This window comes from Arachis ipaensis, chromosome B10 (genome assembly GCF_059453495.1).
Source record: "Arachis ipaensis isolate K30076 ecotype BB chromosome B10, ASM5945349v1, whole genome shotgun sequence".
Classification (NCBI taxonomy): Eukaryota; Viridiplantae; Streptophyta; class Magnoliopsida; order Fabales; family Fabaceae; genus Arachis; species Arachis ipaensis.
In genome coordinates this window covers 32347086-32371413 of record NC_142435.1, presented here as the reverse complement: position 1 = coordinate 32371413, position 24328 = coordinate 32347086, and the positions used below count along the sequence as shown (strand labels likewise).

The 24328-nt window shown below is 36.5% G+C and overlaps 1 protein-coding gene and 1 non-coding gene across 2 annotated transcripts; both read right to left on the bottom strand.

The window, feature by feature from the left end:
• Window positions 1-1023: 1023 nt before the first annotated feature.
• On the bottom strand, window positions 1024-4258 carry LOC107624292 (jasmonate-induced oxygenase 1). Its single transcript, XM_016326783.3, has 3 exons — window positions 3629-4258; window positions 2567-2897; window positions 1024-1457 (listed from the first exon to the last, which is right to left on the bottom strand). The coding sequence occupies exons 1-3, from the start codon at window positions 4132-4134 to the stop codon at window positions 1209-1211; spliced, it is 1086 nt and encodes a 361-aa protein (XP_016182269.1). The 5' UTR covers window positions 4135-4258; the 3' UTR covers window positions 1024-1208.
• A 16553-nt stretch (window positions 4259-20811) lies between these two features.
• LOC148579607 (small nucleolar RNA R71) lies at window positions 20812-20919 on the bottom strand. Its single transcript, XR_015899523.1, has one exon. It is a non-coding gene; the product is annotated as a small nucleolar RNA R71 (small nucleolar RNA).
• Window positions 20920-24328: the final 3409 nt, after the last annotated feature.

Sequence of the window (24328 nt, the reverse complement as noted above, 5' to 3'; positions counted from 1 at the left end):
ATCTTCTCCTCATCTTTCTTTTCTTTTTCAATGTTGCGTCTTCTTCTTTTTTCTTTTTCGTTATCGTCATCCCCAATAACACCAATATTTTGTGAACATCTTTATTAGTTCTGATTTATCTGTTGTCATCATTAAATAATTTCAGTTCATTTCTTAATTTATTTCGATTCATTTGTGTGTTAATTGAGGTTCACTTGATGCTGCTGATAAGTATTGACCAAATTTTTTATTCCTTAAGTAATTTCGGTTTATTTCTTAGTTTAATTGATATTCATTTGGATCCAAAAATAAATTCGATGTGTTTTTGTTAATAATTGAGTCCTTTTTTGGCAAAAAAGAATGAAATTATTTATTATCACTTTATTCAATTGTATTAGATTTCATTCCATTCCATTCAATTTGTCTTGAAAGCCATTCCAACCATTGGGACAAATTATTCATCGACAATACACCTGGACTGCAAATGAACCGAAAATATTATTAAAGCGAAACCATTATATATTACTAAATGAACCTAATATTTGTCCATTATATAAATTTGAATTCAGAAACACATGCGTCTAGAGGAGGAGGAGGAGGAGTAGTAGAAGGAGAAGGAGAAGACAAAGAAGTTGCACTATTGAAACGCGCATGTGATACATGCTGGTGTGATGAAAGTGATTTTTGTTGAGTTTGCACCAACTTAGTTGGATTTTGATATAAAAATGTTTAGATATGTAATTTGGCTGCACATAAAATTGTAAGTGAGTTTGATATTAATCAATTTATTAATTAGATATATTTTTTTTCGGTGACTTAATTAGATTATATTAGAACATACATTTAATGAGTTTGATAAATATTTATAAAAATACTTACAAATTTATTTACTAAAAATATTCACAACAATAAAAAAAACCCTCAAATCTACTATAATTTTGTGAAGTAAATTCTAAATTTTACCATACCAGAGCCAACTCTGATTTCTCATGTATGATAATATACTCCTAGAAAAACCAAAGTTAAACAAAATAATACTGTATATGACATAACAATTTCTGATTATCTCTACTCTGCAGCTCAAATTTTCATTACAAAATTTACACAATTAATTAATAATGTTACATTATACAAAATGGCTTTAATTTAAAAACCCTATTATTAGTTTTTTTTTTTTTAATTTTTACGATATTTTTCAATTCAATAAGCGAATAATTAAATCAGTAATATTATCTAGGAGATTTTAGAGAGTCCACTTGGGATTTGCCACGTGGACCTCTGGTTCTAATGAAGAGCCTATATTCATCAAAGGTCATGGGAGGGTAGAGTGAAGGGGTGTCTGGGGTTACCAATTCCTTTGCTGGCTGAATGGGTATGTCACTTTTTGGGTTGTAGAAAAATGCCAATGATACTCTCTCTTTATCTGAATTTACTATTACTCTGTGCTCCACGCTCTTGTATTTTGCATTGCTTATAACCTAATCACAACAAAAAAATAAACTAGGTTAGTACTCTTTTGTCAATCTTATGTTCTTTTTTGGTAAATATTAAATAGATTTAAGTGCTTACTCACATCTGGAATAAAAGTGTGTAAAAAAATATTGCAAAAATAAAAGTGAATAACATGTGTTGTGGATTCCACTACTTAAAACTATTTAAATAAAATATAAAAAAATTAAGTATTTCAAAAATACCGATGTTTTAATATTTTTAGTTGTTGGTCTTAATTATATACAAATTTTATTGTTGAGATCAACAGGTAAAGTCACTATTAAAATATCATCATCAGTATCTTCAAATACTTGATTTTTGTTTTCTAAAATATGGTTATGTGTGTATTATACACTTTCTCTACATTCCATGTGAATATTGACTACTCACAACATATACAAATCTTGATTCCACAATTGCATACATATACATAGTTAAAAAAATTTGATCTACTTAGATATAATGAAAGTATAATCATTGATCTTCATCACACTAACAGTGGAGTTTAATTTCAGTCACAAATTCAGCAATTAAGAAAGTACGGCTGATCCAATTTGTTATTCAAAAATGTCATGCTAACCTTATCTAATAACTTTAGAAAAGTAAGTTAAAAAGATATCCTTAAAATATTTACGGTATTTTTTTTTAATAAAATTTGTATTCGATGCATGTGATGGAAAAAAAATTCATGGTCGAGTGGGAAAGAAGAAAAATTTCTCTAAAGTAGCCCATGTTCAATCATATAATGCGAAGTGGTGCAATTCCAACTAGGAATACACACGTTACAAAGTTTACATAACGAGCGAATGAAACTTATCCATTTAGCAAGCTTAAAGAAGACTGAAACATGAAAAAGTAAAAACAAACAAACAAACAAACAAGACCAAACATTATTGTACCATGATAAATTCTAGCCAAACATTCTTATATTTCTCATCTGTTATAATATTGCGCGTCTATGTCGTATCAATCGAAATAAGGATAGAATGATTCGTTTTAATTTTATACATTTATTCAAAATAATCTCAGATTCTAAATTTATTTTAGAACACGCGTTAAATATGTTTTAAAAATATAATATAATATTATTTTTCACCTGAATTTGATCTCCAATATTAACAATGAAGGCATGGCGAGCAGGCTTCACCGTGATCCATTCATCGCCTCTCCGAACCTGAAGGCCGGCAACTTGGTCGTCCGGCAGCAACATCGTCATCCCTCCGGGGTCCGAGTGCGACGACAGACCAAGCGTCAGCTCCGGCCGAGGGCACTTTGGGTAAAAATTAACCCTCAAACATGCCCCAATATCTTCACCCCCAAATGCATTCTGGAGAAAATCCTCTTCTAAACCTAAGTTTATAGACAAAGCCTTCAACAACCTCCCTCCTAGCTTCACCACCTCTCTCCCATATTCATCAAACACTTCCCTGCATATAATTATAAAATATAAAAACTAAGCAATTTTAACTTCACAACTCTAAATTCTCTAGCTATTTTCACATCATTTTTACATCACTTATGTATACAATAGTAACATATAGTACTAACTTTATTATATACTGTACCTGACTATATTTTATAATATTATATGGTTTGTCACTACATAAAACATGGATCATCGTCATCTATCATATCATTATATATGTATTATTCAAATTATACATATAATACATGCTGATGAGTGCTACTAGCTTAGTTAATTATACACGCAAACCACCCGTTTAAATAAGGCAGGAAAAGTTTGATGTGCCAATTAATTTTTATTTATTTTCTAAATAAATATACTTTAATTTATTAGCATTGTGGGCGCCGGAGGGACATCATCACTAGTAGTTAATTGGTAATAATAATTTCATTTTGGAGGAGAAGACACAAAAAAAATGAAGAGGGAGAAAAAATAGGTCTAATAAAAAGCAGTAATACTAGAAAGAAAAAAAAAAGTCTAGAGTCTAAATTTCTCTTATTTACTATTTATTTATTACAGAATATATTAAATAATAAAAACAAAAATAATAAATTTTGTCAGATTTTAACTAATATTATTTTACCATATGTATTATCGAATAACAAGTTACTAGGACTCCATTATTTTACTATTCTAATTAGGAGAAATTAAAGAGTAGAAGTAGAATAGAAATTATTAATAATAATTAATTACCTGCAAGAGAGAGGCAAAGAAGGCCATTTGTTATAATCTTTGAGTGACAAAGGAAGGTAGTGAAGGAAATAGTAATCACTCCAATCAAGAATAGCACCCTTTTCAACACCAAGCCTACTTCCATAACCTTCGTAAGTCTTTGGAGAGTTTGCATATTTTTGCTTCAATTCCATGGGAAGGTGAAAGAATTCACGCCAAGTTTCCCGAGCCTTGTCCATCAACTCTGGTCTAACCCCGTGGTTCACCACTTGGAAGAACCCCCAGTCATTGCAGGCCTCGGCGACTTTCTGGAGCACCAACCTCCTTGCGTCCGGGTCGGTTCCCAGAAAGTCTCCGAAGTCTATGACTGGGATATTTGCATCCGAAGTGGAAGTAAAAGTAGAAGCAGAAACCGGCCTATGGGTCGGGGGCTTGATATACCTGTCTGGGATTGAGTCTATGCATCTTTCCGACAAGGATTGAACTCTCACTATTGGTTCAGGCCAATCTGGTGAAGTGTTGGACATTGCTTATGCTGCTGCTATGTTTTCCTAGGTTGATACGCTTCAAGTGTTGCAAAGTATATCTATATGTATATCAATATATATAGTGAATACTATCAAACAAAATCGTTGAATTTTTTGTATTTTTTGGGGCTATCTATTTTGTACTATATATACTCTAATAATTAATTGAGCTTGAGTAATTTGTATAGGAAAAAGTCTACACTTTTATTGGCCATGGAATTTTGCACGTGAATGTTTTAGTATCGTATAGATTAAATTAAGTCAATAAATAATTAATATAGATTTGTTCAATAATCATTTCGCTCATTAGCTTAAATAAACGAAAATTCGAATAAACTACGAGAAGAAAACCCAAAATTAAAGAGAAGAAAATTCAAATTAACAAGAAGTTACTATAAAATAAACCAAACTTCATTCTTTAACCCAAAAAATTTAAGTCAACGAATTCCATATTTTCGATTTTTAATTTTTTGATGAAACAAGAAGTTTGGTGTATTTTATAGTTTTTCGTTGTCCAATTTTAGATTTTTTCTTATAATGCAACCACTTGAACCAATATTATTTTTGTTATACTCGAATTGATAGGATCGATTAAAATGGTACATGACTTAATCTTTTTAACTAGACCTTGAATTTAAATTATAAGTAAAAAAATTTCGGTTTACTCTTTTCCTTTTTTTTTAAACATCTATTAAATTTAGTTGAATTAATCAAATGTCTGATGGACTTTGATGTTAGACATTTCATTGAAGTGAAAGAAAAATCTTTTGTTATACTCTTCTTTAGTTTTATACATTTTAAATTAATGTATCTAAAAATAAAAACTACAATATAATGTTCTAGATAAATAAGCGTTGAACAATTTGATCCAACCATCCAAATGTCAATAAGATCATAATAATTCAAACAACATGGGCGAGTGTGTGCTGTGTCAAAAAGAGAGAAAGGGGAGGTGAGGGTGAGGGTGAGGGGGGGGGGGGTGTGTGAGGATATGATAGAAAATAAAAGAAGGGAAGTAGGACCATTAAACATGTAAGTGTATGGTGGCATGGGAAATGAGATAGATGAATGAAAATAAAACGTGGGATTTGAGGGGTTTTAAAAGAAAAGGTGTGAACACTAAGCCAATTTGAAGAGATGGAGACACGCACGAGACAATTTGCATTTGGAGGGTCATTCAAGATGTGATGTCTTTGATGTTGATCGAAAACGAATGCATATGCTTTTTTATTTAGACTTTTTCTTTCTTTCTTTCTTTCAATAGTGTTTACTTCCCATAACTAAATTATTTAGCGTTGCAATAACTAACGGAAATGTTTGGTGACCAAAGAAAATTAGCTAAAAACAGCCATAACTTGTCTTATTTAGCATTTATTAATTATTATGACAATTAATGAATGCTAAATAAGACAAATTCTGACTGTTTTTTTTTGTCTTTCTAGTATTACTTTGCAACTAATTCGCTACCAAATTAGTTAAAAGTAACACCAGATTTTAATATATGTATCTAGAAATCATCAACTTCAATTTATGAAATACTTGATGAGCATAAATTTGATTACTTAGATTATGAATATAAAATCTAATTCTAATCCTATGTAATAATCAGGATGTCTAAATCCTAAAGTATAAATTGAACCTGAAATTGCAAAAACAGAGTTTTGCTAATGAGAATTATCTTTACTCCAATGAAGGAGGTATTCAATTCGCCCAAGTGAATCTTAGGAGGAGATCTTTAAGACTTTAGTTTTTGGTTTCTTAAAGTAGCAACATTTTATTGAGTTGCCGTATAAGAATGGATATATTTTTTGTAAATACTATTTAATTCTCTCTAAATTAGAGGATAAATTATTCTTTGTGAGTTGTGATATATTTTTTTATTATTAACTGAAATAAAATTAATTGACTTATCATGATTAATTTTAACTTTAATCTAACATAAATTTTGTTAATTTAATTAGTGTATATTTTCGTACACTGTACTGGATAATACATAAAATCAGAAACGGACATACCCAGGGGCGAGTGGAGGCCTCTGACCCTAGCTTTTTTTAAAAAAAAGTTAATAGTAATAAGTTATTAAGTATGATTTAATTTTTAAAAAAATTATTTAGTATTTAGTCTGGTATAAATAAAAGTCCAGTCCAATCTAAATATTAATGATTTTTAATATCTAAAAAATAAGTAATAATATTAAAAGCTAATACTTTTTACTTAAATAAAATTTTTCAAATACTATAAAGTGGATTCTTTTTCTTCTTGTGATCGTTCTTCTTGATTCATTTGGTATTAATTCTTTCTGTTTTAACTGCTACAACTAAGAGATTTTTTTCAGCTATGAATATTGTGAAGAATAACTCAGAAACAAAATGAAAGAAGAATTTCTTGTTAATCGTCTTTTAATTATATTGAAAAGAAAACTACTGAAAATTTGAAACAGATTCTATTATCGATGAATTTTATGATACAAAGAATCGACCACTTCGTTAGTAAAAAGTACCTACATATTTTTTGTACTTTAAAATATATTCTCTATCGATATATTTTTATAATACATCTTACATGATATAATTTTTTTGCATAATTTTTAATATTATATATGTTATTGGCCCCATGATAATATTTCTGGATCCGTCCCTGCATAAAATTATATAAAAAATTTAATTAAAAAATAAAATATATATAGTAATTATTATTATTATAAATATTTTACAAAGTTATAATTAAAATCAAATGCTCAGAATTTTTAATATTAAAATAATTAGTATTTGTCTTAATCAATTTGAATTTGTTGAGTGATCATCTTACTTGTCTGCTTAAACAACTATTAGGAGTTAGAATCTCGCATTGTGTGTGTAGCAATCTATTGGCTGGCAATAAACCCTTAATAAATGGAGTATCAATACGTAGTTATACTTGTCAGGAGTACCCGAATACGCGGGTACCCGACCCGTCTATACCCGGTTGGAGAAGGTAATAACTTGACCTGAGTCGGGGCAGATTTTGCTCAGGACAGGGCATGGTCAGATTTAAGGTATACTTGCCCCGAATATATACATATAAACACTTTTTAGGAATTAGGATTTGCCTCACATCATAGATTCAGTGATTCACAGCTTCAGTCCATACTCTATAGCCATGCAACATAAACCTAGTCATCCTCACCCAGAGTCTTCTTCTTCTCGGCTTCTTCACAAAAAACCTTATAGCTCCCGTCATCGTCGTTGCTGAACCCATCGCCGCCTACTCCTTCACAACTCCATATTCCTTCACAGCTCATGTCAGCATTGTTGCTTATCCCATTATCGTCGTTGTTGAGCCCGTCGCCACCTTTCTTCTGCCGAGTCCTTTTTCTCTAGGTAAATTCCTCTCTCTCTTTCTCTCTCTCTCTCTCTCTCTCTCTCTCTCTCTCTCTCTCTTTCTCTCTCATTATGAGTCTATTAAGTTCTTCCCTTCCTCTTCCAGAGACTCATTACTTAGTCGTCGTCGCTTTGAGTCCGGGCATTACCGTTGCAGTTTTATCTGAGTCTGTCACCGAATAAAATAGAATTTTTATTCAAGTTAGACCAGTTGAAAATAGGCATGCATGAGATCATTTTGCATGTAATTTCTGAATTTTTCATCAAAATTTGATCTATGTGATTGAGTATTTTAGTATGGCTATCATCGTGGTTTGGTTGCGACACTAATGTGATAAAAGCTGTGGTAATTTCATAACTAATATATGAGACAGAATAGATTATTAAAGTAATAAAGAAAATAACATTCAGATATGCGCACAAAATTTATAAGATGTGATTATCTCAGGCCAGATTTTTTAAAGGTCCGGTTTTGTCATTTGTTTCAGAAACGGCGTCGTTTAACGCCTGAAACAAAAAAAAAAAAGAAAAGAGAAAGCCCATTATCCCCAGTCCTAATTCCCAAATCTAACCTAAACGCATAACCCTCTCCCTTCTGAAATCATCTTTCTTCCTCTCCCAGCCGTCTTTCAGCCTTGCTCTCCTCCTACCCAGCCGCCACATTCCCCCTCTCCACTGTCGTCCCTTTTCCTTTGCCTGCGCAAGCTCGTCCATTTCGCTTTTCTCGCTCACCTCGTTGCCATCACAATTGTCACCTTCCAGCCACTTCATAGATGTCGTCGTGGCTGTTACCCTCCCGTCGACTCCTCCCTGTCAGAAGCCTTGTAATCGCCGACGTCGTCGCTGTTACACACAGCACCCCTCCCTCTTTCTTTCTCTCTCAAATTCAAAATCCCCTTCCGAAGAACCCTAACCCTATCTATCCCGTGATCGAGCCATTAACTTCAACGCCTTTAATTTCAAAATTTTTGTTTTGCAGGAAAGTAAGAAGATGGCAGATGCCAAACTTGCAAAAGATTTTAAGACCGTGCTAAAAAAATTTCAGAAGGCACAACGGCTTGTAGTTGAGAGAGAAACAGTGTATACTCCTTTTGTTCCACAACCAGTTCTTTCTTCCAGGTGACTTATCAACTTTGTAGATGTGGAAATGGCAAAATCTGATCCTTATTTGCTTTATGTGTGTGACTTAAGTAGAATTTAAGTGATTATGTACAGTGACGGAAGAACAAGTTAATCTTGAAATAATACAACTTAATTTGTTTGCACTTGGTTCTTTGGTTATCAATTGTGTCCTGAATGCATTGTTGTTAATTCTTATGACCTATGTGTATGTGATTTTGATGTGGGCTTCTCTCACTTTTTTGTTTGTTATTAATTAGTCACAATTAATTCGTTTCTATTTTTTTTCAAGTACTCTCAAGTACTCTTCTTTTCTTTGTTTTCTGAAACTCTAGAAACTTGTTTCTGCATAATTAGTTTGCTGGGTTTGGATTCTGAATATTTATTTTGAGAATTGTTGCTCATTATCTCGTAAGAACTTATTAGAAGTTAATTAAAAAAATTTTATTTTAAATTTTATTTAGAAATAATTAAATTTTTAAAGATTTTATTGAATATTTAATTAAACCGGTTCAATCACGGTTCATCCTCGGTTAAACCATTAAACCGTTGAATGGGTTACTTGACTGGTTCAATGACCGGTTCGGTTCTCACAACCTTGAATTAAATTATATTAATGTGATCATTGAATAATAAAGAATGCTAGATGTAACACCCTACCACACGGAGCTTTACGCTTAAGCCGTAAAATAGAGGTGATGTGGTATTACGACCTCTAAAATAAAAAGTTACATATAATAACAGAAAGAATATAATAAACTAGGAGCCTTGAAGAACAGAAGAAATAAAAATCACGGAATAAAAGCGCAATGTTCAGAAAATGAGTTAACTTGCATACAAAGAAAGCTATAGCTATGAAGCATAAGATAACAAAAGTAGGAATAGAGGGCCAAAGATACAAAATAACAAGCTCCTAACTCAGCCCGCGAAGTCAAGGCTGGCCGGAGAATATATACTCATATATATACATATCCAAGACCCAAATTTACATAAACAAAATCCTATCTCTCCATAAGCCTCTAAGAGGATCAAAAGGAACAAGTCATGCGGAGAGAATACTAAGTACATATATATATAATCCAAAAAGTAACCCGATAACCACTTTGCTTCAGAAGCTCAGACGCCTAAAGAGGTGCCTCTCAACCTGCATCTGAAAAATAATAACATAGTATGGGGGGGTGAGAATCAGAGGTTCTCAGTATGGTAAAGGTGCCACACATATAAGATATAAGGTCCTGGGAATGCCAGAGACAATCCTAGAACTCCGACATTCAGATTATAAAGCTTAAAATATTAAACAGAAGCCATAAAAGGTGGTTTTCTAAAAGTAACTAAGCCTATCTTAACTTAATCTTGAACCTAAGTCTTATTGCCTTTCCTCCATACCTCCATCTTCGACAACATATCACAGACAAATAAGCAGATAAAGGTAAGCACAAGAAGGTTACAAGTACTGCAGGTAACAAATATACATTTAACATAGTAAATGCACTTAGGCACACCCAGTTAATGCACAAACAAGTAATTCAAGTAATATGCACATGATGCATGCCTGTCCTATGGATGATGAGTCTCATCTGTCGGTTATCAAGCCAACCCGACAAGTCCGGTTTGCTAAACCCTTGGACTGTCCCTCGTCGCGCATCCCCAAGAGTCTATGCATGGCTTTTTATTTTATATAAATATCAATTGCTCAATGGGGGTACCATTCCCGGGAATTTATACGTGCCCGGTCACCCTTACGACGTAGGGTCAACAGAGTATCGAGTTTCAACCTGATACACGTGGTGGCAAGCCACGATACTTTTCCCAGAGAATCTCGTAGCTCAGATCATTTGATTATTTAAGCCAAGTATCATACATAATCATTCATAGCTTTTCATATTCAATTCATCACTTTTTCAGCTTTACTTTACCTCCAAGTTATCCCCACTTCCTAACTTCATCTGATTGTCAGGTTTAATACTATTATTTATGACTAAAGGAATGAAAATAGAGGTTTAGGAGCTTGAAATAAGGTTTAAAGCTCAGAAAACCCTATTTGCTGGAATAGGGGCAACGCGTACGCGTGGGAGTGCAAAAAGGCAGCTTGCGCGCGCATCCCCTTATCATGCGTACGCGTGGACATGCATGCTGGCCCATTACGCGTATGCATGGGACCACTCGCGTACGTATATAACTAGGTCAGTCAAAATTCCACGCCACGCGTACGCATGGATGTACGTTTTCGCAAAAATCTGATCAAACAAAAAGCTGCATAATTTACATATTCTAAACCTAAACTTCCGACGTGCATAACTTAATCGTTTTAAATCGTTTTTCTTTTGTTCTTCGAACGGCATAAACTTCACGAACCCAATTTTTTATCAAAACAAATTGGAAACAAATTGAGCATTTGGAAACTAAGTTATAGCTCGCCAAAGTTCGGCCCAAAACCAAATTTTGCAAAACTTCCCAAACCTCATTTTCATTCAAAAGTTCCATTCTTTTCATCATCAAACCTGCCAATATCAACACAATATGCCCTTCCTCATCATCATAACAACCACCACAATAATCGTACTTCAAATCATCAATAATACACATACATTACGCAAATCCATCAACCAAAATCATGGCTTACAACTTCTAGGCTTATATACTTATATCCTCAAGTCATTAATCAATAATTCACCAATTCACCAACTAACCAACAAGCACCAAACCAAACACATTTATTAATAAGATACTAAACAATATATATACACATACATTTCAACCTATCCTATGGTCATCTAGCCTAAGTTTTCACAGAACATTATATATTAAATGCAAAAAACCTAAACCATACCTTGGCCGGTTTTCTTGTAGTGATCGAGGCAGCTTACTAAAACAAACACAGCCCCAAAAACTTTAATAAAACACTAGTGTTTAGCTTTCTCCAAGTTCCAATATCCACAATTTCAAGCTCCAATTATTTATTCACAACCTAATACATATCCATAACACATACACACCGAATTTAATACCCAAAGCACAAATTCAGACTATTTAGATAAAATTATGGTATCCTCACCTTACCCAAGCTTCGTATAAGCAAGAGTGAATATTTTTCTCAAGCTAATTGGATCCTAAAATATCGAAAAGCAAAGAAATTCAACACCACTACATAATTTTTGAAAATTGGGGGAAGAAGAGGCTGAGAGTGAATAAGCGAATTACCTATAAAATTCTCCTCTCCCCTGTTGTGTTTTCAGCGCTACCTCTGCTGAATTGGGGTAGAAAAGAGGCTTTGGTTCACTTAAGTGCTGGGCCGGTTGGGCCCACGGGTCTGGTTTGAACCTGGTTCAACCGGATCGGCCCATTCGGTCCAATCTTGGGCCGAATTTCTTGAAATTAGTGTCAAAATTCTCGTTTTGATGAGCTCTATCCTAATTTAATATAATATTTACATTTCTAATTTTCTTTATTAAAATTAATTTATTGACTAATTATTTACTATTCCGAGGGTTACCTGAAACTATAGGTTGATCTTGGACGAGATCTTCTGTGCTGGTCAGAGCTGACGTGTCCGGCTGGTGGATGGTGGCCGGAATGGCTGTGTCTGACTTGTTGGACTGGCTATGCTACTGATCCTTCATCACCGGAGGGTGGTGGTACCTGCAAGGGACTCCGATGCTTAAGTTAGCAAGGATATTAAGCAGGTTTTTAGTAGAATCAGAGTATGAGTTATACCTGTGTGCTCTAGTATATTTATAATAGTAGAGGATGACCTTTATGGGGATAAGATAGTTATCTTATCTTATCTTATCTTTGAGTGAAGTCATCTTATCTTCAAGGGAACTGCCCTTATCTCTATAGGCTTGGGCTGCCTTTGGATTTGGGTCGTGTTCCTCTATCTGGGCCATTTATTGGGCTTTCCTGGCAACTTGGCTAAGCTCTTTGAGAAGAGGTCGGATAGTCTGACCTGAAGAGGTCGGTCGTCTTGTTGCTAAACATCCCAGGTTGGACAGCTCGACCCAGGGTATGAACAGTGCCCCTGCTCGAGCTCGGTCTTTCTTTTGAGGTCGAGTCTTAGTTTTAGGACTTCGATCCTTCTCTGGTGAAGTCGAACTCGAGCATTTTGTCGACTTCTTCTTTCTCCTTTGGATGCGAAACATTTTTTGAATTTTCATTCTTTTGAAAACGCGAGTCTCCTTGCTTTGGGAATGCGCGAGGGTTTAATTATCCTCATTAATTCTTTTAATGCTCCGTTTTCTTTGCCTCCCACGTTTATTTTGAACGTTTTCACAAAAAACGGTTTTTCTTCTCTGTTTCTTTGCTGTAACTTCCCCTTTTCTTTCTACCTTTCTGCTTTGCCTGAGACTTTGCATTTTCACGTTTCTTTCTGCGACGTTGTTTGGTGATTGCTGGCGCTTTCTTTGTTTTGGAAGGCGATTCCGGATTCTATCTTTCCGTCTTCACTTTCTTCGAAGCTTTCACCTTTTTCCAGGTGGGTTTCTTCTTTCCACTTCTTTACCTCCTTCGTCGCTTTGCATTCGGTTCTTGGTAAAGTTTTGATTTTGCTTAAATGCATGTTGGAAAGCTTGAACCTTTTTACGTTGTTGTGCTTGATTTTTGCTGTGAGGTATGCTGTTACTGAGGCTTTTATGAACCTGTTTGCTTTCCCAAAAGATTGCTCCTTTGATAACTTTCGCCATGTTGGTAATTTTGCTGATGAATCTTTGTAGAAAGTAATGATTTTTCTGGTGGCTTGTTGCTTGTTTGGGGGGGGGATTTATTTTTCTGAAAAAGGTGGCGTCTTTGATGACTTCTTCTTCTTGATACGTTTTGTTGCTTGGTATTTTCGTTTGTTAATAAGCTGAGACTGTGAGTTTGGAAGGTAGTTATTTTGATGACTTTGTTTGATTTTGTAGCTCGTGGCTTTTTTCTCAGAGTGTCGCTTTTGTTGAAAAAATGGTTATTATCTTCCTGTTAGGACGTGTAGAGGTGTAGGCTTATAGGTTTTCTTGAGTCCTTGTTCCATAACTGCCTCCAAAGGATGCCCCTGGATCTTTAGTGTGGGTCCTGGGGTTTCCTTTTGTTGCTTTGTCTGCCTTCTTACCACTTATGTACTTTGGTTTAAGTTGTATCCTTTTATGCCCGAGTTGCTCTTTTTTTAACTTGCCCGAGCTGTTTGATTAGTAACCCCTTTTTTTCTTTTTTCTTACTGTAGGATTTTAGTTGACCCATGTCGTCTCGCAAAAATATTGTCGAGACCTCCTCCAGAGTCCCTGAGGGTATGTCGGACTGGCTGGACTCCCTTGTGTTGATGTGTGTTTCTGTGGTAAATTCTGAATTATGTGTGGAGCTGAGAAAACATCACAGGATTTGTAGTAATCGGGAGCAGGAGAAAAATTATGAGCTAGTAGCACCTGATTCTGATGAGAGGGTCTGTTTCCCGACTTCAGTCCAGGGAGAACGTCCTTTCTTTTATGCCTACGACTATTTCTTTAGTCAAATGAGCATTACCTTTCCCTTTATTCCCTTTGAAACCAATTTGTTGTGGTCATGCAATGTGTCTCCATCCCAACTTCATCCGAATTCATGGGGTTTCGTTAAGATTTTCCAGTTGTTGTGTCAGGAATTGGATGTTAATCCTTCTCAAACTCTCTTTCTTTACCTTTTCGTTTTGACCAAGCCTGGGATTTCTACCAAAAAGAAAGCTTCCTGGGTTTTTTTTGGTCTGCCCAAGGAAAGAAAGTTTTTTCGATGTATGATGAGTCTTTTAGAGACTTCAAGAATTATTTCTTTAAGGTTTGAGCTGTTGAAGGAGCTCCTCCCTTTTTTCTGGATGAGAACGACGAGCCCGCCTTTCCTTTAGAGTGGCAAAAGAATGTTGTAGTGTCGAGGTATACGTGGGAGATGTTGGACGAGGTCGAACAGGCCTTTGTTAACGTGTTGGAGGAGAACTGGGGACAACCTCCTTATCTTGAAACAAAAAGGTTTTTAGGGGATCCTTCACTTCTCTGAGCTGAGCTGGATAGTGGTTGTCTTATCTTGTTTTCGTTTTGTTTCCTTTTTGTCGAGCTTTGTTCTTTTTCTCTCAATTTGTAACAATCTTTGTGTCTTTTTCCAGAGATGGTGAAAAACAATGACTCTATGAAGGCCTTTAAGAAGGCGAGGAAAGCTACTGCAGCTCAGAACATCTCGGCCAAGGTGGCTGGGGAGGGGTCCTCTCAGGTTCAGTCGAAGCCATCCGTACCGAGCTCTCCTGGACCGAGGAGGATGATCCCTACTCCTCGGGTTCGTTTGGTTGATCCTCCACAGGCTTCTGTCGCTACCTCTGGCACTCCTCCTCCGAAAAAGCAGAAGACAGCTGAGCCCTTTAACCTTGATGCCTCTGACTTCGATGCTGTCGAGTTTGTCGACCAGCAAATCGGTCCTTATGGTACCATCCTGATGAGCGGATAATTTATACCCTTTTTGGCATTGTTTTTATATAGTTTTTAGTATGTTTTAATTAATGTTTATTATATTTTTATTAGTTTTTATGCAAAAATCACATTTCTGGACTTTACTATGATTTTGTGTGTTTTTCTATGATTTCAGGTATTTTCTAGCTAAAATTGAGGGACCTGAGCAAAAATCTGATTCAGAGGCTGAAAAAGGACTGCAGATGCTGTTGGATTCTGACCTCCCTGTACTCGAAGTAAATTTTCTGGAGCTACAGAAGCTCAATTGGCGCGCTCTTAATTTCGTTGGAAAGTAAACATCCTGGGCTTTCCAGCAATATATAATAGTCCATACTTTGCCCGAGATTTAATGGCCCAAATTGGCGTTCAAATTTAGCGTAAAATTTCTAGCGTAAAACGCCCAAACTGGCACCAGAATTGGAGTTAAACGCCCAAACTGGCACCAAAGCTGGCGTTTAACTCCAGAAACAGACTAAGCACGAAAAAGCTTCAATGCTCAGCCCAAGCACACACCAAGTGGGTCCTGGAAGTAGATTTCTGCACTATCTGCACTTAGTTACTCATTTTCTGTAACCCTAAGTTACTAGTCTAGTATAAAAACTACTTTTAGAGATTCATTTGGTACCTCATGACATTTTTACACTTCACATTGTATTTCTGACGGCATGAGTCTCTAAATCCCATGGTTGGGGGTGAGGAGCTCTGCTGTGTTTCAATATATTAATACAATTACTACTGTTTTCTATTCAATTACGCTTGATTCTATTCTAAGATACTCATTCGTACTTCAATCTGGAGAAGATGATGATCCATGACACTCATCATTATTCTCAATGATATGAAGGCGTGCCTGACAACCACTCCCATTCTATCTGAGCTCAACGTAGTCATTGGGCGACAGCTTGAGTGTGTATCTCTTGGGTCTCTGATCCATGAGATCAGAACCTTCGTGGTATAGGCTAGAACCAATTGGCAGCATTCCTGGGATCCGAAAACTCTAAACCTTGTCTGTGGTATTCTGGGTAGGATTTGGGAAGGAATGACTGTGACGAGCTTCAAACATGCGAATGTTAGGCGCAGTGATAGTGTGCAAAAGGACAAGGGTCCTATTCCGACGCTAGTGGGAACCGACAGATGATTAGCCGTGCGGTGACAGCGCATATGGATTTGTTTTCATCCGAGAGGATCATACATCCTGCCATGGAAGGAAGCCATGTGTGTTTGGAGAAGAAGACAGTAGGAAAGCAGAGATTCAGAAGACAGAGCATCTCCGGAACCTCAACCTGCTTCTCATTACTGAACCACAAGTACCGTTTATTTCATGTTATTTATTTTCATAAATATAACCACTATTATCATTAATCTCCTGACTGAGATTTACAAAATAACCATAGCTTGCTTCAAGCCGACAATCTCTGTGGGATCGACCCTTACTCACGTAAGGTATTACTTGGACGACCCAGTGCACTTGCTGGTTAGTTGTGCGGAGTTGTGAAAAGTGTAATCACAATTTCGTGCACCACATCCCTATTGACAATGTTTCTCTTCTTCGCCATCTGGATTTTATTACTCGATGTAGCATGAAGATGGCACACATGGGGGGGCGTGATGAGCGGATAATTTATATGCTTTTTGGCATTGTTTTTAGTATGTTTTTAGTAGAATCTAGTTACTTTTAGGGATGTTTTCATTAGTTTTTATGTTAAATTCACATTTCTGGACTTTACTATGAGTTTGTGTATTTCTCTGTGATTTTAGGTATTTTCTGGCTGAAATTGAGGGACTTGAGCAAAAATCAGATTCAGAGGTTGAAGAAGGACTGCTGATGCTGTTGGATTCTGACCTCTCTGCACTCAAAGTGGATTTTCTGGAGCTATAGAACTTGAAATGGCGCTCTTCCAATTGCGTTGGAAAGTAGACATCCAGGGCTTTCCAGCAATATATAATAGTCCATACTTTGCCCAAGTTTAGATGACGAAAACTGGCTTTCAACGCCAACTCTCTGCCCAATTCTGGCGTCCAGCGCCAGAAACAAGTTGCAAAGTGGAGTTCAACGCCCAAAATGGCACAAAAGCTAGCGTTCAACTCCAAGAATGACCTCTCCACGTGTAGACTTCAAGCTTAGCCCAAGCACACACCAAGTGGGCCCTAGAAGTGGATTTATGCATCAATTACTTACTTCTGTAAACCCTAGTAACTAGTTTATTATAAATAGGACTTTTTACTACTGTATTAGATATCTTTGAATCCGGGATTGTATTTTTGATCCTGTGATCACATTTTGGGGGCTGGCCATTCGGCCATGCCTGGACCTTTCACTTATGTATTTTCAACGGTAGAGTTTCTACACTCCATAGATTAAGGTGTGGAGCTCTGCTGTTCCTCAAAGATTAATGCAAAGTACTACTGTTTTTCTATTCAATTCAGCTTATCCCGCTTCTAAGATATTCATTCGCACTCCAACCTGAATGTGATGAACGTGACAATCATCATCATTCCCTATGAACGCGTGCCTGACAACCACTTCCGTTCTACCTTAGATTGAATGAGTATCTCTTGGATCTCTTAATCAGAATCTTCGTGGTGTAAGCTAGATTGATGGCGGCATTCATGAGAATCCGGAAAGTCTAAACCTTGTATGTGGTATTCCGAGTAGGATTCAGGGATTGAATGACTGTGACGAGCTTCAAACTCGCGAGTGCTGGGCGTAGTGACAGACGCAAAAGGATAGTAAATCCTATTCCAGTATGATCGAGAACCTCCATATGATTAGCCATGCAGTGACAGCGCATTGGACCATTTTCACAGAGAGGAATAGGGCGCAGCCATCGACAAGGGTGATGCCTCCAAACGATTAGCCGTGCTGTGACAGAGCATTTGGACCATTTTCCAGAGAGGATTAAAAGTAGCCATTGACAACGGTGAAGTCCTTACAAAAAGCCAGCCATGGAAAGGAGTAAGACTGATTGGATGAAGGCAGCAGGAAAGCTGAGGTTCAGAGGAACGAAAGCATCTCTGTGCGCTTATCTGAAATTCTCACCAATGATTTACATAAGTATCTCTATCCTTCTTTTATTATTTATTTTTGAAAACTCCATAGCTATTTTATATCCGCCTGACTGAGATTTACAAGGTGACCATAGCTTGCTTCAAGCCGACAATCTCCGTGGGATCGACCCTTACTCACGTAAGGTTTATTACTTGGACGACCCAGTGCACTTGCTGGTTAGTTGTATCGAAGTTGTGATAAAAAGTTGAGATTACAATTGAGCGTACCATGTTGATGGCGCCATTGATGATCACAATTTCGTGCACCAAGTTTTTGGTGCCGTTGCCGGGGATTGTTCGAGTTTGGACAACTGACGGTTCATCTTGTTGCTCAGATTGGGTAACTTTCTTTTCGATTTCTTTTCAAAAAGTTTTCAAAAATTTTTCAAAAAATCTTTCAAAAATTTCTCTTTTTTTTTCGAAAAAAAAAATGTGTTTTCAAAAAAATATATTTTTCTTCAGAATTTTTAAGAATGAATTCTAGTGTTTCATAAAGCATGTTGAAGCCTGGCTGGCTGTAAAGCCATGTCTAAATTCTTTTGGACTGAGGTTTGACTTATACTCAAGAGAAGAGCTTTTTTGTCTTTCTTAGCAAATAAGCTGATGCAAGTAATAGCATACTAAAGCTTGGCTGGCTATTAAGCCATGCCTGACCCTTTGGTTGGAGCTTTAGACTAAAGAGCGTAAGATTCCTGGAATTCATATTAAAAATTTTGGAATCCTTATTTTTCTTTTTCAAAATGATTTTTGAAAAAAATTAAAAGAAAATACAAAAAAATCATAAAATCATAAAAAAAATATTTTGTGTCTCTTGTTTGAGTCTTGAGTCATTTTTTAAGTTTGGTGTCAATTGCATACTCATCTTGCATTTTTCGAAAATTGCATTCATGCATTGCATTCATCATGATCTTCAAGTTGTTCTTGATAAACCTTCTTGATTGATCTTCATATTACATTGTTTTTGTGTTGTATGGTGTTTTTCATATGCATTCTTGAATTCTTAGTGCCTAAGCATTAAAGATTTCTAAGTTTGGTGTCATGCATGTTTTCTTTGCATATAAAAATTTTCAAAAATATGTTCTTGATGTTCATCATGATCTTCATAGTGTTCTTGGTGTTCATCTCGACATTCATAGCATTCTTGCATACATTCATTGTTTTGATCCATAACTTTCATGCATTGAATCATTTTTCATGTTTTTCTCTCTCATCATTAAAAATTCAAAAATTAAAAAAATATCTTCCCTCTTTTCTCTCATAAATTCGAAAATTAGATTTGACTTTTTTAAAAATTTTTTAAATCTAGTTGTTTTTATGAGTCAAATCAAATTTTCAATTTAAAAATCTTATCTTTTTCAAAATCTTTTTCAAAATCAAATCTTTTTCATTTTTCTTAGTTATTTTCGAAAATTTTAAAAATATTTTTCAAAAATATTTTTCTTAATTTTACATCATATTTTCGAAAATAACATCATCAATTAATGTTTTGATTCAAAAATTTCAAGTTTGTTACTTACTTGTTAAGAAAGATTCAAACTTTAAGTTCTAGAATCACATCTTGTGATTTCTTGTGAATCAAGTCATTAATTGTGATTTTAAAAATCAAATCTTTTTCAAAACTGATTTCAATTATATCTTTTCAAAAATATCTTTTTATCTTATCTTTTTCAAAATCATATCTTTTTCAAAAAAATTGATTTTAAAATATCTTTTCTAACTTCCTAAATCCTTATCTTTTCAAAATTTGTTTCAACTAACTAACTAACTTTTTGTTTGTTTCTTATCTTTTTCAAAACCACCTAACTAACTCTCTCTCTCTCTAATTTTCGAAAATATCTCCCGCCTTTTTCAAAATTTCTTTTTAATTAACTAATTATTTTAACTTTTGATTTTAAAAATTTCGAAAACTACTAACATTTTTCAAAAACTATTTTCGAAAATCACTAACTCTTTTTCAAAAAAATTATTTTCGAAAATCCTTCTCCCTCATCTCCTTCTAATTATTTATTCATCTACTAACACTTTTCTTCATCTCACATCACTGCTCCTATCCTTACCCTTGTGTTTGGATTCTTCATTCTTCTTCACCTCTATTCATTTTCTTCTTCTACTAACAATAAGGAACCTCTTTACTGTGACATAGAGGATTCCTCTTCTTTTCCTGTTCTCTTCTCTTTCTTATGAGCAGGAACAAGGAAAAAGGCATTCTTGTTGAAGCTGATCCAGAACCTGAAAGGACTCTGAAGAGGAAACTAAGAGAAGCTAAATTACAACAATCCAGAGACAACCTTATTGAAAATTTCGAACAAGTAAAGGAGATGGCAGCCGAACCCAACAACAATAATGCAAGGAGAATGCTTGGTGACTTTACTGCACCTAATTCCAATTTACATGGAAGAAGCATCTCCATTCCTGCCATTGGAGTAAACAATTTTGAGCTGAAACCTCAATTAGTTTTTCTGATGCAGCAGAACTGCAAGTTTCATGGACTTCCATCTGAAGATCCTTTTCAGTTCTTAACTGAATTCTTACAGATATGTGATACTGTTAAGACTAATGGAGTAGATCCTGAAGTCTATAGGCTCATGCTTTTTCTTTTTGCTGTAAGAGACAGAGCTAGAGTATAGTTGGACTCTCAACCTAAGGATAGCCTGAACTCTTGGGATAAGCTGGTCAAGGCTTTCTTAGCCAAGTTCTTTCCTCCTTAAAAGCTGAGCAAGCTTAGAGTGGATGTTCAAACCTTCAGACAGAAAGAAGGTGAATCCCTCTATGAAGCTTGGGAGAGATACAAAGGACTGACCAAAAAGTGTCCTTCTGACATGCTTTCAGAATGGACCATCCTGGATATATTCTATGATGGTCTGTCTGAGTTATCTAAGATGTCATTGGATACCTCTGCAGGTGGATCCATTCACCTAAAGAAAACGCCTGCAGAAGCTCAAGAACTCATTGACATGGTTGCTAATAACCAGTTTATGTACACTTCTGAGAGGAATCCTGTGAGTAATGGGACGCCTATGAAGAAGGAAGTTCTTGAAATTGATACTTTGAATGCCATATTGGCTCAGAACAAAATATTGACTCAGCAAGTCAATATGATTTCTCAGAGTCTGAATAGAATGCAAGCTGCATCCAACAGTACTCAAGAGGCATCTTCTGAAGAAGAAGCTTATGATCCTGAAAACCCTGCAATAGCAGAGGTAAATTATATGGGTGAACCTTATGGAAATACCTATAACCCATCATGGAGAAATCATCCAAATTTCTCATGGAAGGATCAACAAAAGCCTCAACAAGGCTTTAATAATGGTGGAAGAAATAGGTTTAACAATAGTAAACCTTTTCCATCATCCACTCAGCAACAGACAGAGAACTCTGAACAAAATACCTCTAATTTAGCAAACTTAGTCTCTGATCTGTCCAAGGCCACTGTAAGTTTCATGAATGAAACAAGGTCCTCAATTAGAAATTTGGAGGCACAAGTGGGCCAGCTGAGTAAAAGGATCACTGAAATCCCTCCTAGTACTCTCCCAAGCAATACAGAAGAAAATTCAAAAGGAGAGTGCAAGGCCATTGAATTAATCACCATGGCCGAACCTATGAAGGAAGGAGAGGACGTGAATCCCAAGGAGGAAGACCTCCTGGGACGTCCAGTGATCAATAAGGAGCTTCCCTTTGAGGAACCAAAGGAATCTGAGGCTCATCTAGAGACCATAGAGATTCCATTAAACCTCCTTATGCCATTCATAAGCTCTGATGAGTATTCCTCTTCTGAAGAGAATGAGGATGTTACTGAAGAGCAAGCTGCCAAGCTTCTTGGTGCAATCATGAAGCTGAATGCCAAATTATTTGGTAATGAGACTTGGGAAGATATACCTCCCTTGTTCACCACTGAACTAAGTGATCTGGATCAACTAACATTGCCTCAGAAGAAACAGGATCCTGGAAAGTTCTTACTACTTTATACCATAGGCACCATGGTCTTTGAAAAGGATCTGTGTGACCTTGGTTCAGGGATAAACCTTATGCCCCTCTCTGTAATAGAGAAACTGAGAATCTTTGGGGTGCAAGCTGCTAAAATCTCATTAGAAATGGCAGACAATTCAAGAAAATAGGCTTATGGACAAGTAGAGGACGTGTTAGTAAAGGTTGAAGGCCTTTACATCCCTGCTGATTTCATAGTCTTGGATACTGGAAAGGAAGAGGATGAATCCATCATCCTGGGAAGACCTTTCCTAGCCACAGCAAGAGCTGTGATTGATGTGGACAGAGGAGAATTGATCCTTCAATTAAATGAGGACAACCTTGTGTTTAAAACTCAAAGATCTCTCTCTATACCCATGGAGAGGAAGCACAGTAAGCTTCTCTCAAAACAGAGTCAACCAGAGCCCCACAGTCAAATTCTAAGTTTGGTGTTGGGAGGCCACAACCAAACTTTAAGTTTGGTGTTGAACTCCCATATCCAAACTCTAAGTTTGGTGTTGGGGAGTCTCAACAATGCTCTGAACTTCTGTGAGGCTCCATGAGAGCCCACTGTCAAGCTATTGACATTAAAGAAGCGCTTGTTGGGAGGCAACCCAATTCTTATTTAATTATATTTTTATTAGTTATATGTCTTTATAGGTACATGATCATGTGGAGTCACAAAATAAATAAAAAAAATTGAGAACGGAATCAAAAACAGCAGAAGAAAAATCACACCCTGGAGGAAGACCTTACTGGCGTTTAAACGCCAGTAAAAAGCATGTTTTGGGCGTTCAACGCCAGAACAGAGCATGGTTCTGGCACTGAACGCCAGAAATGGGCAGTATCTGGGCATTTGAATGCCAGAAAAGCACCCTGGAGAAGAGCTGGCGCTGAACGCCCAGAACAAGCATGGTTCTAGCGTTCAACGCCAGAAATGGGCAACAAATGGGCCTTCAACGCCCAGAACAAGCACCAATCTGGCGTTGAACGCCCAGAGTTGTGTGCAAGGGCATTTTGCATGCCTAATTTGGTGCAAGGTTGTAAATCCTTGAACACCTCAGGATCTGTGGACCCCACAGGACCACCTCAAGATCTGTGGACCCCACAGGATCCCCACCTACCTCCACTCACTTCTTCTCTTCTCAATCACCCTCTCTTCCCAATAGACACTCTTCCCCAAAACCCTTCACCAATCACCTCAATCTCTCTTCCCTATTACCCCTTCACCACTCACATCCATCCACTCTTCCCCATAAACCTACCTCATAAAACTCCACCTACCTTCAAAATTCAAAATCAATTTCCCACCCAAACCCACCCATATGGCCGAACCATTACCCCCCTCCCTTCCCTATATATAGCCCTCCATTCTTCCTCATTCTCACACAACACAACCCTCTCTTCCCCTTCTTGGCCGAAACACAACCCTTCTCCTTCTCCCCATTTCTTCTTCTTCTTCATCTATTCCTTCTTTTCTTGCTCGAGGGCGAGCAATATTCTAAGTTTGGTGTGGTAAAAGCATAAGCTTTTTGTTTTTCCATTACCATTGATGGCACCCAAGACCGGAGAATCCTCTAGAAAAGGGAAAGGGAAGAAAAAAGCTTCAACCTCCGAGTCATGGGAGATGGAAAGGTTCATCTCCAAAGCCCATCAAGACCACTTCTATGATGTTGTGGCCAAGAAGAAGGTGATCCCCAAGGTCCCTTTCAAGCTCAAGAGAAATGAGTATCCGGAGATCCGACATGAAATCCAAAGAAGAGGTTGGGAAGTTCTAACAAACCCCATCCAACAAGTCGGCATCCTAATGGTTCAAGAGTTCTATGCCAATGCATGGATCACTAGGAACCATGATCAAAGTAAGAACCCGAATCCAAAGAATTATATTACAATGGTTCGGGGGAAATACTTAGATTTTAGTCCGGAGAATGTGAGGTTGGCGTTTAACTTGCCTATGATGCAAGGAGATGAACGCCCCTACACTAGAAGGGTCAACTTTAATCAAAGGCTGGACCAAGTCCTTATGGACATATGTGTGGAAGGAGCTCAATGGAAGATTGACTCAAAAGGCAAATCGGTTCAACTAAGAAGATTGGACCTCAAGCTTGTGGCTAGAGGATGGTTGGAGTTCATCCAACGCTCCATCATCCCCACTAGCAACCGATCTGAAGTTACTGTAGATCGGCCATCATGATCCATAGCATCATGATTGGAGAGGAAGTAGAAGTTCATGAAGTCATCTCCCTTGAACTCTACAAAATAGCCGAAAAG

Bases quoted from the DNA above. Each gene is read 5' to 3' on its own strand.
- LOC107624292 (XM_016326783.3), bottom strand. From the start codon at position 4,134: ATGTCCAACACTTCACCAGATTGGCCTGAACCAATAGTGAGAGTTCAA. The intron at 2,898-3,628 runs GTAATTAATTAT...AATTATATGCAG, and splicing joins TCTTTGCCTCTCTCTTGCAG to GGAAGTGTTTGATGAATATG. The intron at 1,458-2,566 runs GTGAAAAATAAT...TGTTGTGATTAG, and splicing joins ATATTGGAGATCAAATTCAG to GTTATAAGCAATGCAAAATA.